General features: G+C 36.7%; 1 protein-coding gene across 1 annotated transcript in view; it reads left to right on the forward strand.

The window, feature by feature from the left end:
• LCP2 (lymphocyte cytosolic protein 2 (SH2 domain containing leukocyte protein of 76kDa)) overlaps window positions 1-14,994 on the forward strand; it is a 32,345-nt gene extending 17,351 nt beyond the window's left edge. The window contains exons 6-21 of the mRNA XM_009326153.1: window positions 717-751; window positions 2,103-2,301; window positions 2,829-2,929; window positions 4,183-4,252; window positions 4,464-4,547; window positions 5,349-5,374; window positions 5,466-5,485; window positions 5,592-5,696; window positions 6,620-6,650; window positions 7,238-7,250; window positions 8,288-8,408; window positions 10,696-10,745; window positions 11,588-11,691; window positions 12,561-12,638; window positions 13,727-13,882; window positions 14,610-14,994. Coding sequence (XP_009324428.1) covers window positions 717-751; window positions 2,103-2,301; window positions 2,829-2,929; window positions 4,183-4,252; window positions 4,464-4,547; window positions 5,349-5,374; window positions 5,466-5,485; window positions 5,592-5,696; window positions 6,620-6,650; window positions 7,238-7,250; window positions 8,288-8,408; window positions 10,696-10,745; window positions 11,588-11,691; window positions 12,561-12,638; window positions 13,727-13,882; window positions 14,610-14,732 — 1,316 coding nt within the window. The 3' untranslated portion in view covers window positions 14,733-14,994. The remainder of the gene's footprint in view (window positions 1-716; window positions 752-2,102; window positions 2,302-2,828; window positions 2,930-4,182; window positions 4,253-4,463; window positions 4,548-5,348; window positions 5,375-5,465; window positions 5,486-5,591; window positions 5,697-6,619; window positions 6,651-7,237; window positions 7,251-8,287; window positions 8,409-10,695; window positions 10,746-11,587; window positions 11,692-12,560; window positions 12,639-13,726; window positions 13,883-14,609) is intronic.
• Window positions 14,995-18,464: the final 3,470 nt, after the last annotated feature.

Raw genomic sequence — 18,464 nt, forward strand, 5'->3', positions numbered from 1 at the left:
CAACAAACAGGAAAAGATGAGAACATGAAGAAGTTGGAAAAAGAATAAAGAGTAGTTACAGGAGAACAAGGAAGAAAAAATATTTTTAAAATGGAAAAGATAGTGAAGAAAGGCAAGAGCAGAGACATTTACATGAGCATCATCAGACTACCTTTCATACCCAATACATAGTATCAGTGCTTATATATTTCTGTTCCAAGACCTCTGCCCCCTGCCCCTACTCCTAGCAGCACCCTATATTAGAGAGGTAAGCTTCTAGATGTCTGCCGTGTTCTGAATTTTTATTTCAACTATTTTCTTAGTAGGCCACGAGCACTTAAAACTTCTGCAAGCTACCATGTTCCCCCAGTCCTACTGAAATTAAAAAACCTGTTCATAGGAGAGCTAAAATAGTATCAAAGAAAGAGATAAGAAGTCTGTGCTCATTCTGAAAGCATTCTACTTCAAATTATATTTAAAACTGGAAGCGTAGGACAAACTTGAAGTGACAGCACATATATCATCTCACATAAGCTATACTCTTAGTATTGAATCAGAATGTTATTTGTAGTACCTTTCATGACTGCCTGCCTACACTTGAAAAACCTGCCTTGTTCCTGTGACATAGTATCGTGGTTCAGAACTGATCTGGGACTTGTGTCTTTTTTGTCAAGTTACACCTTGATAGTTTAAAGTTGTACATGCTAAGAAGTCTGTGGTTATGCTTCTTTATGCAGGATACAGTCAAGAAGACGGTGGCTGGTCTTCATTTGTGAGTATCAGGATTAACAAAACCTACTGGTTGGATGGATTAACTCTTCTGCAAGGTCTATCATTTCTTGCATTATCTACTTTGGGCAGCACGGATGGAGTGAGGGATGGCAGGGGGTGTTAGGATGAGGAGAAAGAGAAGCAGGAGCATGAATGATTGGAGTAGCTGCATACAAATTTCTTCACTGAGAAAAGGGTCTTCCCCAGTGATGCAAGGCAGAGCTTCAGAATGGCAGCCCTATACCACTGGCTCAAGTAGAAGCTTACAGCCTACGACCAGGTCTCCACAGAACCTTAGCTGAATTTTATATACCTATTTCAAGCTCTGAGAAGAGGTGGCTAGTAAAGGAAAGGTTGCTGTGTTATTCAATGGCAAATTCTTGCCATTTTATTCTCTAGATTTGATTTGTTGAAGAATCTAATTTTTTGAAGCCAACTAGACTGCAAAAGTTTCTTTTGCCTTTCGGCACAGAAAATGCATTGGTAAATGTCATTAGATGAAGCATACACAACTCAGCTAGCTAAATGAATAAGCTGACTGATGCACAGTCCGGGTTTATGAAGAACTCTTACATTGACCAGTGCCAATGTTTTTTTTGCAAAAAACAGAGAAAAAAACCACAAGTTTGCAGGAGATTTGCTGCTACTTTAGGAGCACAAAAGGTAAAAGTAATCACCTGTAGAGCACCTGGGCTCTATGTCAATACAGAGCTAGTCTGGAAATTTCAGCCAAGATGCCAATGACAAATTGATTATTCTTTTTCTTGTAAGCCTTGGCAGATTGCACAGAAGATGTGTGCAATGACCGCTACCATATTTTCACTGTGATCTTACTAGGTCCTGCAAGTTGTATGAAGCTGTTTTGGTTCTGGTCAGCGGAGGGCACCAAGACCCGTATTAAAGACCTCATTTTTTCTGAAGCATTTTTTAAAAGTTGAGTTGCAGGCTGTAGAGTATGTGCTATTAAGTAAGAATGAATATCAACAGGCATCACCTGCTGCTCCAGTGTGTTTCTAGGAAGCACTGAATTGTTTGCTGGTGCCTTGTCTGTTACCTAAAAAAAGGAACTGTGCATGTCAATAAGCTATCACCTTATCTTGATAACTTCCTCTGCAGTTACTGTTATAAAATGATACTCGTTTTCTTTCTTAAGCTGTTGAGTGCTGTATGCGTTAATAAAATGCTGCCTCCTTTCCCCATTTTATTTCAACAGAGAATTTTTTCACTCAAACTGGTTATAAAAACTTGATATCCTCCAGAGTGAAAAATACCACAGTGAAAGGCCACAAGGAAATTGCACTGCAGTGTTCAGTATCCTGTGACAGCATCCATCTTTTATGTACATTTGCCAGGATGAAGATGATGACTATGAAAGCCCTGATGATGACCAGGAAAAGGAAGATGAGGCTGACTATGAATCACCAACAGAAGAACCTGAGGAAGCAGAACATGACAGTGATGGCTATGAGCCACCTCCATCCAATAACGATGAAGCACACCACAATGTCATATTTCCTGCCAAGTCACTTGCAAACAACACAGATTATATAGGTAATTACTAAAAATCAAGTGTTATTAATAATTTGTAAATGATATTTTCACACGTTATCAGCCCCATTTTAGGTGGCTGGTAATGGAATATAGAAGGTTTTTCCTTGAAGTGAACAGTGTAGTTCACAAACAAAGTTCTGTGGCACAGACTTACTGCATTTTGGTGGCTTTGTGACTTTTAAAGCTAAGTTTTCTATTTCAGACAAGCTCTGTTGGATTAAAGATTAGTTTCATGTGATGTGTGCATTATTTGGCCTTTGGTTTGAATCTGCATGAAATATATATACATACTGTATGAGGTTTAGTAGTGCAACCTTGAACAGAACAAGTTGTCAAAACAGTGGCAAAAAACTCTAGTAAAAATTGGGAAAAGAAAGAGCAGCTGTCCATTATATACTAAAACAAATCTTTATGATATATTAAGTATGCAGGTTATTGCAAGGGCTCTTTTTCATAAACATCTAATGAGAATAAAATAACCAAACTGTTTGTGTAGTTGTTTAGTTTTGGATTTTTGTTTTCTTTAGACAGACCTCCAACAACGAGATCATCACATCAGCCTCCAGTACCACCCCAGCGACCTGGCCCATCCCCAGTACCAGCCTCATTTGGGGGAAGAGGTGCTTCTGTATGTTTCTTTCTTAATATTTCACCTATTTCATTTGCTAATACCTTCTTAGAAGTCCAAGTGTAATGCCATTTTTATTCGGATAGTATATGTAGAGGAAGAATTTCAGCCATCAAAATAGATTTGAACTTTGTTACAGGGTGGTCATTTTTTCATGGAACAATTAAATTTCATGGGACAAATAAATTATTTCACATTACGTGGCTGTTTCTTACCCTGGAAATTTGTACCCACCTGTGAATACCTCTCCCATATAAATTATAGACTTGTAATAGATCCCCCTTTGTTTCTTTAGTGATATTTGTAAAAAGAAAAAAAGGCTAAGTCTTTCCAAGCTATACTGCTAGCAGTTGTCCAATTGAATTAAGGCCACTTAAAAGTATAAGGGACTGTATAATGAGAACCCTGATGACCCAGATTTTCTCCTTTTTTTTGTCCTGTGAATACTTCAAAACTGAAAGCTATTGTGCTGTTTACAACTGGCATTACAGGTTCACTGTATGCCAGAACAGATGCACATTAGACCTACCCACGTACACAAATAAAGGTAATTTTAGGATGTGATAGAGGGACTTTTGGCCTGATCCAGTGTCATAGTTCACATATATAAAACACATAGGACTCTTAGGTGTCATGAGTTCTCAAGACTGCTGTCCTAAATTGCTGCTCTGTTTTTTTGGGAATAAGAACAAACATTGGAAGGCATTTGTCTGGAGAAATCTAGGTTTAGATGCAAACATCTTTTGCAGCTGCTGACAACACAATATTGTTTGACCCCAGCTCTCCCAGTAACAAAGAACAGTCCTCTCTTCCCCTCCTTCAGTCAGCAACAGTCAGTAACACAGACTTAATACATATTTCTCAACTTCAAACTTACATCCACTAATTTCAATACCAGTTTTCAGAACTAACACCTGCAGCTTTGAAGGGGCAAAGATACAGCAGCATTGTTGAAGGTCCTGTTTCTTTCCTTTGACAATACCCAAGCCCTCCCCAAAGATAACACCCCACTAGAGTATTCCTTGTGAGACAAAACAGATGGAGGCAATTCTGCATCTAACAAAAAACCATGTATGTAGGTCATTCTTCAGGAGTGTTAATGGCTCCTATCCTTCCTGGGTTGAGCAGACACCTATTCCTTGTGCTGTACCAGAGACAAAGATTGGCAGATGTGGTGTGGTGGGGTTAATATACTAAAATTAAACCAGAAAGGTGAAGACACACTTTAACCACATATAAAATCTTTGTTTTAGCTGCCAGCTTTTCCTCCTCCACCAAGCAACAATGACTTGAGTAGAGACAGAAATATCAAGCCTTTGAAACGTAAGTACAGCTGGTTTTCTCTTTGTAAAGCTTTTCTCACAGGCTATATAGCACTTCACTTTTGCCTGTATCTCCTCAGTTCCACTCTCTTCTACTATTTACATGGAAGCCTCACTTGTTATTCTAATAAGGAACACCAGTTCATGGCTATGCAAAATAAAGATATATTGACCTATACAAGCAAATTATCTTACCCAGCTTTTGTGTTTAGCCCCAGCTCCTTCTATAGACAGAAGCACAAAACCCCCACTGGATCGCCTTGCTCCACCATTTGAAAGAGAAAGCCCGGTATCAGGTCAGTATTTGCTTATGCTAATATCAATGGGTTTTTTTTAATTATTCAAAATTATCAGTTTGAATATCATTCATGCAAAAGAACAAGGCTCAACCAAGCATACTGTAATCCAATCACATACAAGGTGATCTGTTTATGAATAAATAATGTGAGCAGTACTTATAAAGTGAGAGGAATTGGATCTAGAAAGTAGCAACCCTAGGTCAGGACTAGTTGAACAGACAGACATTATGAGATCCCTGTGCAATAAAGGTTTGATGTAATACTTAAGTGAATGGACAAGGAAATACTTAGTATATTAAAAGAGGAAATAACTTTTGCATACAAAGCTAACAAAACTCTGGATACACTACTATATGTAATCTGGCACCCAGACTTAAAAGAATGCTGAGAACTGAAAATGCATAGAAAAAAAATAGCATTTGTTTCAGACCTGAAAACCATATTTTACAAAGAATCTAAAGAGACTACTCTATGATTTTTATTTATTACCTAAACACTTTCATCTGTTATATAATGGCATAAAAGTATCCAGTAATTCAAAGTTGAACCATAGAAAATAGGATCGTAAAACATGCCACTTTTTTGAAAATTTTTGCATTTTCCTTTAATAAGAGATATTGCAATTTTGCCATCTCTTGCAGAGCCAAAATATTTTTCTGGCTTACATCTCAGGAGGCTGAGTGTTTCAGTCTGCAAAATTCACTTTCAACGATATGCAAAACTTGTTTGTTTCATAGAAAGTTTAATTAATTATCTTAAATTTCTTTTTTTCTAAATGTAAGCTTTTTTTATTTTCAGGGAGGAAGCCAGGCTTTCCTGAAAAGGTAAGGTCTTTTTTGTTTGGTGCTTATTGATGTTTTTCACCTATTTTGATATACTTACACATTCTCTTAACTGTTCCTTGTTGTTTTACAGCCTCTGACTTCGCAGCTAAGGTAAGAGTTTCACCTCTGGAAATGAGACTCTCGGTGCCAGTTTTACCCAGTTTTTTCTTAGTAAGCAGCTTTCTGCCTTTATTTCATCATCTTGCTCCTTCTTTAGATCCCTGGGGGAACAGCTAGCAATGATGCCAAAACCTCCTGTCCCACCAAGTGACAGATATGAAAGAGGCAATCCATCCCCTCTAAGGAAGCAAACCCCTGTAAAGTAAGTGTTCATTTAATTGAAATTTAATAAAGGATAAATTAAATTTAACAAAAATATGGATAAGCAACAAAGGATAGTATAATTTACTGCTACCGCATGACAGCAGTGTCTGCGGATATCAAAGTTTTGCTTTATGAATATGCATGGGATGTGCTGTAAGCTGCAGAAAAGTGTGAATGCAGAAAAGGCTGTCTCTCCAGTCATATCTGAAACAGCCATTATGTAGGGCATGACTCACTTCCAAGTTGCACAAAGACATATATGATCCATGTTTTTTCCACCAGATTAAGTTCTTGCTCTAGGGAACATTCTTTCATGAGTTCTATTGCTATATTTTTTAGGATGTTAGAAAAAGAAAGCTTTACTTTCCTACCATTGATTTTACTAGCCTGCAAAACTCCCTCCTAATAACAAACAGCATTCTCTAGCAGAACTAGATCATTCTCTAGCATATTCTAGATAACTTGTGGGCTGAACATTGTGACTGATCTTAAAACAAAATAAGAAAGAAATTGAGATCTGCTAATCAGCCAGGATAATTTATCAGAGAAACAAAGACTGGAAGGCTTATCATGTGCTACAGCAATGTTGCTAAGTACTATAAACGAGTTCAAGACTTGAAGTCTAATGTTTCATCATTGTAAAAACTTGTTTTAAGCTCTAATCTTATAATAAATTCATCAGACATTTTCCTTGTTGATAGAATCAAGATGGGCTAAAGACTAGCATAATATCTTAGATTATGGCCGAAAATTAGAATCTTAGATATTTTTCTGAGGGAAAAAAAATGTTTCTGCATTCATTGGGCCTGTAAAACTTACTATAAACTCATGTCTTAGTTGAAAATATGGCCTAATGCACACAAAGTGAATGAGTAATATTCCACCTATGATTCATGTTTTGTTTCCTCTGTTTCATTTCAGGCAGGGTTGGCCACCACACAAAAAAAATGAAGTAAGTATAGTCTCAAAGCAAATATTTAAAGATATAGGGACTGCAATAAAATTAAGTACCTGTATAAACTAATAATTCTGGAAACTTCATAGCACATGGTTTCTTTTTAACCAGTTCTTCTATGTCAAGCGCAGTTTATTCCCTGAGTACTTTATCTTAGATAACAGATTTTTTTTATGACACGGGAGAACTGATTTTGCTTACACTAGGTTTTGGGTTTTTTTTTCAGCTTAAGCTGACCTAAGGATTTCACTTTCAGATAACTCTGAGAGCCTACACTTACTGAAGGGATGAGGAAAGTTTACATCTGCTGAGAGTTTCTGACTACTTTGGGTCAAGATCCATATGAGACATCTATCTCATGGCTTATTTGTAAATAATAGCTGCACCTTAATGCAAGAACTTTAAAAATTATTTGGTGTTGCATGAAGATAGAAACCCCAGCATTTTAGATGAAAGTGACAGTATAGATATTAGAGTCCTTGTGTACTCAAAATTCACCAACTTCCAGGGTTTTGTTTTGTAAAATATTCCTAAGAACTGTGCTATAATATGTTGCTAATTTTTATTTTCTTTTGGCTCCCCAGGAAGAAGAAGACAGTAAGTATTAAAGTCTGTCTTTGTCTTCGTTCTAAAAAAAAGAAATGATTGCAGAGTTGTTCCTTTAGAGCCATGTCAAAAAGTCAGGTGGTATCTTGACAGGTTGTAGATGCTTATAAAGTACCTCATGCAGATTTATATATCAAAGCCACAAAACACAGGAAATCAATAGCTAATATGTTCCTTCAGTCAGCTGGTTACAAGACAGCAGGATTTCTTATCTTGAAACACATTACATTTTAGAGATTTGTGATCTGCACGCAGCATCAAACAGCTGGGCATGTAAACCTGGTATTCTCCCAGTTTTCAACAAAACATTCAGCCAAACCCTGTTGGTACTAGTCTTCTGTGTAATGTTATTTACTCTAACAAACAGAAGCAGAATTTGTTTCATATAATAAGAGTATTTATAAATTACTTCAGAATCCTGGTTCTTAAAATTAGGTTGGTAAAGTGGTGCCATAACAGAAGCAGAACATTTGGCCAAGTCTCTACAAATTATCACTGCCTCTAAGACTCCATAAAGAATAGGGCTGTTTAAGCTGTGCAGGGCACAGCTAATCTGTTCCCCTTTTACCAGTAGTTGAGGTCTGAGGACACTGCAGAAAGAAGATGTTTTATTTTATGCTGTTGTTTATGATGATATGGGAGAAATCTCACAAAGGAATGAAGTTCAAAACAGTAACCTCAATTCCACTATTTAGAAGCAACGTAACAGAGAACAGATGGTTATGTACCACCTTCAGCTTTACTGCAGTTAAGGTATCTATCTCAATTGTGGCTTATCCAAAACAGAAGTTAGAAAACGTAAATGTTGCTCAAGCCTGTTCCAGTTAATTTTTAATTTTAATACTTAATTTTAAGTTCTCCGTTGACCATATGAGTTTACAATCTGTAACTAACATATCAAGGACTTTTTATAAAACAGTTTACTCCATTATGTTTATCTAATTAAACAGCAGTAATGTGACAGCATTTCTTCACTCTACCTCATTTAAGAATGTCTCACATAAGTTTCCTTCTCTTCCTCTTCACAGCTGCACCCCAAAGACCAGTGCCACAGCTATCTTTGCCCCCATACAGCTCCAATACATTCCCATCCAAATCCGTCAAGCCTCCACCTAAGCCAGGATCCAACAGTATGCCTGGTCCAGAAAGGTTTGTTTCACACATTATTGTGTCATTCCTTTTGAATCTCAATCTCTGCAATTTAGCAAATAATAGTATGTATGTGGCTACAGTGTTCTCAGGCGAACACAAGATAACTACTTGAAGCAGTCCATTATTTTTCAGGCTATACGCTTGCCTCCACTACGTGCTAATTTGTGTCGTTCCCACTATAGAGGAGAATCCTTCATATAATTGAAGCTCTATATTCAGTGAAGCAGATAGTGTACATCAGGTAACCAAGAAAAAAATGCAAATCTCTCAGTTTTATGTCAAGGAAGTATTTTAGGGCCTACATGGTACAATGCTTCCATTCTTGAGACATCTCTCCCATTGCCTGCACGATCCATAGGAATGACAAGCCCTTTTGGGAAGGGATCATCTTCTCCTACAAAACTGTGCAGGATGTAGGTCAAAGAGGGGTTAAAAGGATTCTGCACACTCTAGGAGCCTAAGTGCTAGAGCTACGATGACTAATTGCTTCAAAACTAAAAAAACCCACAACCTTTGTTGTCTAGATTGAATCTGAAAGAATTTCACCACCCTTTTATTAAATTTCATTCTAATGCTTAATAATTCCTATTTAAAATTGTGAACCTTGCTTCAACTATGATTTTTTATAGCTTCAACTTCCAAATATTAGATTGTTATGTCTTCATTTGCTAGATAGAAGAGCCTTTAATTAAATTTTGATTTCTGATGTAGTGTGCAACAGACTTAGCCTTTGATGAGTTAGAGTGGGCTCCTTGAGTCTAAGTCGGAAGTACATTTTCTAATCTCTGGGGTTTTTTAATGGCTCTTTGATGAATTCCTCCCATTTACCATCATCCTCTGGAACTGCTGACACCCCAGTAGAACAAATATTGCAGTAGCAATAGCAAGGTCATATGCAAATATGAACTATTGCTATGATGAACACTTCTGCTTATATTCCAACAGCATTGCCAAATTTTGCTATAGCAGAGACCCCCATTTGGCTGATTCTCTCCCATGAATCACAAGCCATGATAGGTTGTTTTTGTTCCACAAACATAGTTAACAAACATATTCATCCCAGAGCTCTTTGTACAGTTCATTTAAGCAGAAGAGAAATATGAACTGCAAAGGAAAAACGTGCAGGCAGTTTGTTCCCAATTAGGTGAAGTAATTAAAAAAAAAGAAAAAAAGAAAAATTGAAGATTGGGATTCTTCATTTTGAGAAGTTTTGGATGTGGGTTCTGGGATCAGGCCATAAAAGGATATTGTAGATTTTCTGACAAAAAGCATAAAAATGAACACAGGAGGGAAAGCATAGGCACATGGAAGTGTTATGGTGCTGTGGGTATGAGCTCTGTGCCACTGTCAGCTCATAGCTCACAGAATCACAGAATGGCTGAGGTTGGCAGGGACCTCTGGACATCATCTGGTCCAACCCCCCTGCTCAAGCAGGGTCACCTAGAGCAGGCTGCCCAGCACCATGTCTAGACGGCTTTTGAATATCTCCAAGAACAGAGACTCCACAACCTTTCTTGGCAACCTGCTCCAGTGCTCAGTGGCCCTCACCATAAAAAAGTGTTTCCTACTGTTCAGAGGGAGCCTCCTGTGTTTCAGTTTGTGCTCGCTGCCTCTGGTCCTGTCACTGGGCACCACTGAAAAAAGCCTGGCTCTCCCTTCAGGTATTTATATGCATTAATAAGATCCCTCCTGAGCCTTCTCTTTTCCAGGCTAAACAGTCCCAGTTCCCTCAGCCTTTCCTCATATGTGAGATGCTCCAATCCCTTCTCATGTTAGTGGCCCTTCACCGGACTCTTTCCAGTAGCTCCACATCCATAGTTGCAACATTAATGATGAGAAACTGCATTTTCATCAACAATGTTTTAGAAGCCACAAGAAAAATTACTCTATAAGTGGAACCTGCAGAAAGAAACATCTAGCAAGCTGTTGCCTGTGCAGCCTGCTTTAAGGCAATAAAGTAGTCATTGCCTGTGAAAACTCAACAAGCTGAAGTAGTTTTCTGCATTGATCCTGGTACAGAAGTCTTGGTGGCCCATTACTGATTCCCTCTGCCTTATTCCCATATACTCGGCTTCAAGTAAACTTAATGGTGGATCTACTGACATAAAAAGGAGGACAGAAAAACAAAAAGAAGAAAGAGAAGGCTCTCCTCATCCTGCATAGGTCTCAAGAGGATCTCACATTCTGTAAAACAGGCACAAAGTCCAGATCAGTTCTTCAGAGCACAGAAATGTTGTATAGCAAAGTGTATTTATACTGACTACTTTTTTTTTTTTTTAAACAGTGCTAGAAACCTGTCTTCAAGTGGCTCACTACCACCACGCTTACATCTAGGTTTGTACTGCATTTTTTGGTCAAAAAATGACTGAAGGTTGAAAGGTGGTTTCAGTGCAGTTAATAGAATCTTTTTTTTCTATGGATGTTTCTGGTTGGACTGTGAACAGAAAACTATCAAGTTCCTGAAAGGCATCTTGTGTAACAGTCTGAATCCAAGATGATTTTTTCCCATGAAGTTTGGGCTTACTGCCTAGATAAACCATTGTCAAAACTTCATATAAGCATCTTTTTCAATGTAGCTAACACTACTGAGAGCTGAGCAACACTACCTGCAAGTCACTATGGTATACTAATACTCTCAAAAAAGGGAGAAAACACTTTCCATGTGAAATATGCTGCATGTTTATCTGGTAATAACAAGTAAAAAATAAAAGAAGATTAGAAATCGATTGCTTTGCAAATAATTTTTCGCATATGGTAACGGCTGCCAATGTCTTACAGTGACATTTTTTAGTTTTTGTGTGCTAAAAAGGCAAGGAGTGCAAAGAGACAACGTTACTTCTAACTGTTTCTAAAGAAACCAGAGATGCTCTCAACTGAGTAATTGTGGTACAGAAACTAAAAAAATGTAACCTCTATTTCAAGTTCATCTGATTCAGGGAAACCTGAACTGCAAAAGTTCAGTTAAAGTCCCTGTGCACCAAGGATGAATTTATGTAAAGAACCTGGTTCTCATACAGTAGCCTAAATCTGATTTAAAATCAATTCAAAATGTCTCAGTATCAGAGTGATATAAATCCTTCATGCCTCATAAAATCAAGATTGTACACCCTGTATGCACTCCACAGATGAAATTATTTTCTAGTTTTAACATTTTTTCTACTTATATATCTTTGAAGGCAACAACAGCAGATCTCCTTCAAGAGGCACAGCTGACATAAGACCTCCATTGCCAATTCCTAGCAGACAGAGTGTTCACCAAACAAATGTGGAGGAAGATGAGGTACAAAACATTACAAGGATTAACCATAACTGCTAAACACAGCAAATTTTCTGATTTCGAGAGGGAACATTTTTCAAAGTTGTTTTTCTAGTTAGTAGTCACTGTAAGGATGTTAGCAGGTGCTTTCAGTTTCCCTTTCTGTGTCAAACTTTAGTGGCTTATTTTGTCTTCACCAAGAAAAACAACAATAACAAAACCCCAGTAGAACAAAATAAGAAAAATACTTGTTTGCTGGATTACTTGTTTTGCACAATTGCCTTCAACTAGCATTACATATTCAGTTCTCCTTCCTTCCACAAAACCTTGGTGAGTAAAGAATTCAAGCCCTTTAAGTGCATTTTTGTTTCACATTTCTTTAAATATGACAAGTTTAGAGCAAACCACTCCTGGTGATAACACTGCTGGGCAACCATAGATGGTATGTTCACAGGAAGTCTGCATTATAGTCTCAGATGATAGTTTAAAAAGAAAAAATAAATTAAAATAATTTAAAAAACCCCCAGAGAAACGAAGGCAAAGGATGCTAGTGTCCCAGGCAGGCAAAAGAGAAAATGTCACTTAAAATCTATCTTCTACTGAAAATATTTGGAAATATCTGTTTTCCTGGCTTACTTGCAGACATATTATAGCTAGGTTTGTAATATTTTCAAATTTATCAAAGTGAGCAAATAATTTTAAAATCATTTAGTGCCACTTACCATACAGTAATATATACTAGTATGATCCCCGAAGCTCATACCTTCAGAGATTCTGCACATAAACCCAAATACCCCTCACATTTCTCTCTACTTATTTGTATGTTGTTAACATCACAAGCTCATTCATTGACAGCTGACTTTCTCCTTTACCCTCTCTCACGAAAAACACAGGACTCACTAAATGATGAATGGTACGTTGCTTATGTTAGCCGGCCAGAAGCAGAAGCAGCTCTTCGAAAAATAAACAAGGTACTCTTTAAATCGTTGGTGATTCTCACCATCTCCTAGCTAGATGTCCTTGCAGTCGTATGGGAAGAGTGAAGGTAAATAACATGGTAAGGTTATAGCCCCAATATAGATACTTAGAGTGAAGGATTTGCCTTGAATATCTTTACCCACATAAAAGTTACACATCTAGTCTAAACCAGCCATGAAGGCTGTTGTTTTCCATAGTCCAAGAGAACAAATTATGTGTCTCCAGAAAGCAGTTTCACCTTGCCTCTCTTAGAAGGAGTGACTTGTTGTCTGGAAATAGTGCTCTGTCACCAGTGAGGAACTTGTTGCAAATTCCAAGTTTTAGATAGCTTGAGTTAGATGAGATGAATCCCACCCTTTTCTAGGCCATATTTACCAGCAAAATGAAGTATAGATTCAAACAGATGAAACCCAGGCTTAACTGTGCATGTGGAGATAAACCAAATTGTATGCGATCACTGTGGGAAATCTGCTTACTCTGTGATGCTTCACAGCACATGCAATGAGCTGAAGATGACATGTACAGCATTTCAATGACTTGTACAAAGGTCCAGCTTATGAGACCACATTCAATGCCTTTAAGAAAGGGTGTTTCAATGGAAGACTTGTTAAAACAGATCTGAAATGAAGAAAAGCAGAGAGAGTGCGAGACAATATCACTGCCTTTACCAAAACTACACAGACACTATCATTATTTTAGGCTGTCTGTAAATAGATCCCACAGGAACCTTGATTGGCACTTACCAGAAATAAACTTCTCTTCTGGTTAAAGTGATGTGAGGTTTGGCCTTTGATATTTTACTTCCTCCTTTGATGGAATCTCTCCCTCATAGAACACCATTCCTCCCTTCCCTAAAAATCTGCATTTGTATCAGACAGGAAAGTTTTAAGTAGCAAATTGAAAGATAAAACATTTGAGAAGTGACCTAAACTCTTTAATAGTGCCATTTCTCTTACCAGGAGGAAAGAGATTTGAGAAAGAAAAAAACACATAAAAGCATGAGTGCTCTAGTTAAGGTTGTTAAGCTGATCAAACTTAGAAGTGATGTTTAGTTGTCATCTTTCATTTTTTCATCTTTCAGGATGGAACATTCTTGGTAAGAGACAGCTCAAGAAAAACTGCTACTCATCCATATGTACTGATGGTGTTGTACAGAGATAAAGTATACAACATCCAGATTCGTTATCAGGAGCAAAATCACATGTATTTGCTAGGAACCGGTTTAAAAGGAAAAGAGGTACTATGTGTTTTTCACACTCCTTCCCTTCATCTTAATGTATCTCCTGTCTCATTCCTGTACCAGGCTACTTAACCTGGCAGCTGTTTTACTCCAGTGGAATTCTGCTTATTGTCTTAGAGTTATTCCTGATAGAATATGTTACTGCTGGAAGTAAAATTAGATTCTCCTGTTTGCACTCAGGGAATGAAGGGATAGCCTTAGAATGCAGCTATTAGAAATCCATATACCTGGTTAGGGAATGTTTGTTTAGCACTAAGAGACCAGATAAGGGAAATATACAGATGAGAGCAAATCCGTATCTGCCAACTTTACTGCTTTGCTCCCAGACTGTTGGTTTACTTACGTAAGTAAGTAAACTTATGGCAGGCCAGTCAGCACATGTACTGCAGTTCTGATTGAGTCAGAACTCTCTGAATTTATATCAGTCAACTTTCTGAACTTTCAAGTGTGATCATCATGTTAAGCAGAATGACAACATCATGTATTAAACAGGCCAAGACTGCATAAATTAATTATACAACACTGCAGTAGGTCATATGCACACTAGATTAACAGTCATTGAGCTACAGATCATGGCAGGAATGAAAACAGCTGATCTGAGAGTATTTATTGGACCTTATAAGACTGCTAAATATTTAGAGTTTAAAAAAACCCTTTTGGTTTTACTAATTACTAATAATTCTGACATTTTTGCCATAGCCTTCTCATTTTTTCCATCCCACAGGATTTTTCTTCTGTAGCAGATATCATTGATTACTTCCAAAGAACACCTCTTCTTCTGATTGATGGAAAAGACAGAGGTTCAAGAAACCAGTGCATGTTAAAATATGCTGCAGGACATATTTAAATGAGACCTTAATGAAGATCACATATACCATCGAAGCCTGCTGAAGTTTGTAAACTTCAGGATATTTCCTTTTTCAGCAAACTAAAATCATGAAGTCATTAAAAATCCTTTTAACTTCAAGGAAAAAAGACAATGTTATTTTTAAATTATACCTTAAATGCAGTACTCTATAAATCTGATTTTCCTACAATGTGTTTATTACTGTCTACTAATCATGCAGTACATGAGAATGTTTTTTCTTCCAACACATGTGTATCTTCTTGAAATGATTTCCACACAAAATTAGAGGACCCATGAAATAAATACCAATACAGGTCTCTGCTTTCATAGGGGGAAAAAAAAAAGTAATCTATTTTTCAGATCAGAACTGCAGCAGCAATTACGTTATTTAAAGTGATACAGAGTAGACCCAAACCTTGTCAAAGTTGAGGAGTAGACAAAAGACGATAAAAGCCCAATTTTTTTCCCACAATACACTTCCCAATAAATCTAACTATGGCCACTTCTATGAAAAGACTGGGACTCTGACCTGGATCCTAAAGACACCTAGGTTTCAGCGACACCAAAAAAAAACCCCAACCCTGGATATGCAGCTGCCTGTCAAGACCTGTGTCTGTGTTATTCAGCTATGAAACTGTCTTTGTTCACAGTTTTATAGAAAAATAAAATACCTACAGATATCATGTTCTCTCTGCCATACCACTGATGATTCACTGGTGGCATGTCTTAGCCCACAAATTGGAATTATGTGTCCTAGGATCCTCTAACCTCATTCAGAAACAAGCTTTTCTCCCTTAACACAGACCTCTCTCTAGCTGCATCTTTCTGACTCTAAATTAAGCAACTACTTTTTTATAGGAGACACATCAACAAGATTATCATCATGTGATTCTTAACTGGCAGAACACACCTAAATCTCTTAGAAAGCAGACAGATATAATCAGGCTCAACTTAGTTCCTCTTACACAACTGCTTTCTGTTTTTACTGTATTTTTTCAAGAAAACCAGTAACATTCTCGGTTCTAAAATATAAGTTGCAACTGAGGACCACTGAAGCATACTGTATCAAGAGTTTTTCCCTCTCCTTTGTTAAGTGGGATTTATCCAACTCTTTGCCTCGGTTTTCTATCACTTTTGTTTTCTGACAAGACCTTGGTTTGATAATTATGTTAGACTTTGTCACGCTTTTTCTCCTGTAAAGCCATTTGTGTGTATATCACTTGAAATATTTGAACCAAAATTCAAGGCAGAAAAATATCTTCCATGTAATCTGTATAGCTTCTCAGAGAAGATAATCAGATTTCATAAACATTTTTACTTTAAATATACACGTTTTGTAAATGTTATCTTCCTTTCTAATATATTTAGCTAGAAGCTGGAATTCAAAGTTAGTGAATTTCATTTCCAGGCAACTATGAGTCAAAAAAAAGGATTAAAAATAAAAATTTAAAAATTCTTTAGCTGTCAAAACCTGTTTCTAGCCCAATATTTTTTAAAAGCTCAGTACTAATCTTGTGAAAGAAAAGTCAGTTTCTTCCGTATTACCACTGATTATGTGAGCTGGAGGTTGTAATTCTATTTCATTGCACTGCCTTGAAAAGTCTGACAACCCAGAAATACCTCCTATGGAATTGTGTTTTATTTGTCTTAAATCATCTCATTAGTGAAAGAGAAATAAAATGTAAACCAACATAACAAATTATAACACTGCATATTTTTTTCAGCAGAGTAAATCTTGATTTGATTATTCGGATTTTATATATCAATAAAAACACTCCTCAACATTCAAACATGTCCACAAGTAAAGTATGATTGAATATTAATTGTAATGAACTACATGAAAACACTGGCTACTCAAATTTTGGGCCAAGAAGATTGCAGGACAGAGTATTTAGACCACTAACTCTTTCTTTCTTTTGTAGCTAGGTGCATTAGAAAGTCAGTACAGAAACTAGAATGAAAGTACTTTCGGTTTTCCAGAAGTAATCTGCTCTTTGGCCTGCTTCCTCAGCAACGTTTTTAGAATGAGGAAGGCAGATCAAATGACATGCTGCAGTTCCTCCTTTACTGACTGTTTCTTATCCCATTTTCCAGAGCACAACTGAGATAAGAGAGCAATGACTTGACATGAAGTAAATTAAAACCTTTTGTTACTGTTCCAATGTCTTTTTTTAAAGGGAGACAACCACATGTGAAAAACTTCATGCCCAGTTTCCTGACCTTTCTAGTTAATGATTTCAGTCTTTCTAGCCCTAGTGGTCTTAATTTACAAAATTTGGGTTAAAAAAACCCTCTCAAAATCAATAACCTACTTACAGCATTTTTCCACTCCACATTTTCAGTTTAAAATAAAAATAGGCTAACTGCAGGAAACCGTACTATCACTTTACAGTTCAAACTGAAACAGCAGTAATAGAAGACAATGCATGAAAATGGATGTTATTACTTAATCTGTCAAACTCCAAGATTTTTCTTCAGCTTCTCTTAAATCTTTGGCCTTCATAGGATGGTTGAAATTCAAAATAAGGTCACAAAGCAGTAGCTGGCTTTCCACTGAAAGGCAAAGGGCAATGTATCATCATGGTATTTATTGCATGGCAGATGCTAAGTGAATGGCAGTTTACATACAGCACTTTCTGAAGTGTTCATCTATCAACTCTTTCAAAAATGTGAAGGGCCGCCTTGTTTTGTTTACCTCAAGATGGTTAAATAAAGTTTGGCATTACCACACTGGTAATATTTCTATGAGGAGACTATTACTGTCCCTGCAAAGGAATGACTTTGACTACCTAACAGATTTTTTCCATGGTTAGCTAACATGATTCCATTTCTATGTAACTACTGTTTCATTAATTTTTCAAAATAAAAGAGCAACTGTATTGTTTCATTAGATTAAAAAACAGTTGTATGACATAGAAAACACGAGCCATTCACAACTACATACTGTTTAAAACAATGCCTTAAATGGCTTCTTGTTTAGTTGGACGATGAGCTCAGAATTACCATTTAGTTTCTTCAGCTCATTGGACATTTTGTCAACATTTTTAATCGCAACTTCAAGGTTAAACGGCTGATCAGCAGCAGCATTTTCGAACGCCTGTATGAAATAGAAACAAAACATAACTGGCAGTGTACATATGATTCATAAACTCAGTAATACAGCTAATCATAACCTTTATGAATTTTTTTTTCTAAAATAATATTTTATCTAAAACTTTCCCCCTCTTATAATTATCCACTTAGGTATGGCAAATTGCAACTACTGAAGACAACTACTAAACTCTCAAGCTTTATTTTTTTGTTTCCTGCTCCTTTTTTTCTTTTTTTTTTTACAAACAACTGCAATGAAATTAATCAGATCTAAAATTTCCTCCCCTCAATAGCATTTTTTTATTTTTTGTTTTCGACCTTACTTTTCCTATAGAATCTAAATGAAAATTAATAGTCACATGATATTTAGTCAACCACAAGATGGAGCTATTGTGACGTTAACATGTGTAAAAGACATTAGTGTCACTATTAGCATTGAATATTAATGAATCTGCTAATATCTGCCCAGGAACATTTGTGTCTGTATAGGTAATTATTTTATAATCAACATCTCTCTGCTTATTTTGGAGATCATATTCCCTCCCTTCAACATTTAACTCAAAAAAACAATCAAAATCTGGAGACAACTAAGACTAGAAACCGTCTGAAATTAAAAGAATTTTATTTTTAAAATTTATACTA

Source organism: Pygoscelis adeliae, unplaced genomic scaffold (genome assembly GCF_000699105.1).
Source record: "Pygoscelis adeliae isolate BGI_AS28 unplaced genomic scaffold, ASM69910v1 Scaffold406, whole genome shotgun sequence".
Classification (NCBI taxonomy): Eukaryota; Metazoa; Chordata; class Aves; order Sphenisciformes; family Spheniscidae; genus Pygoscelis; species Pygoscelis adeliae.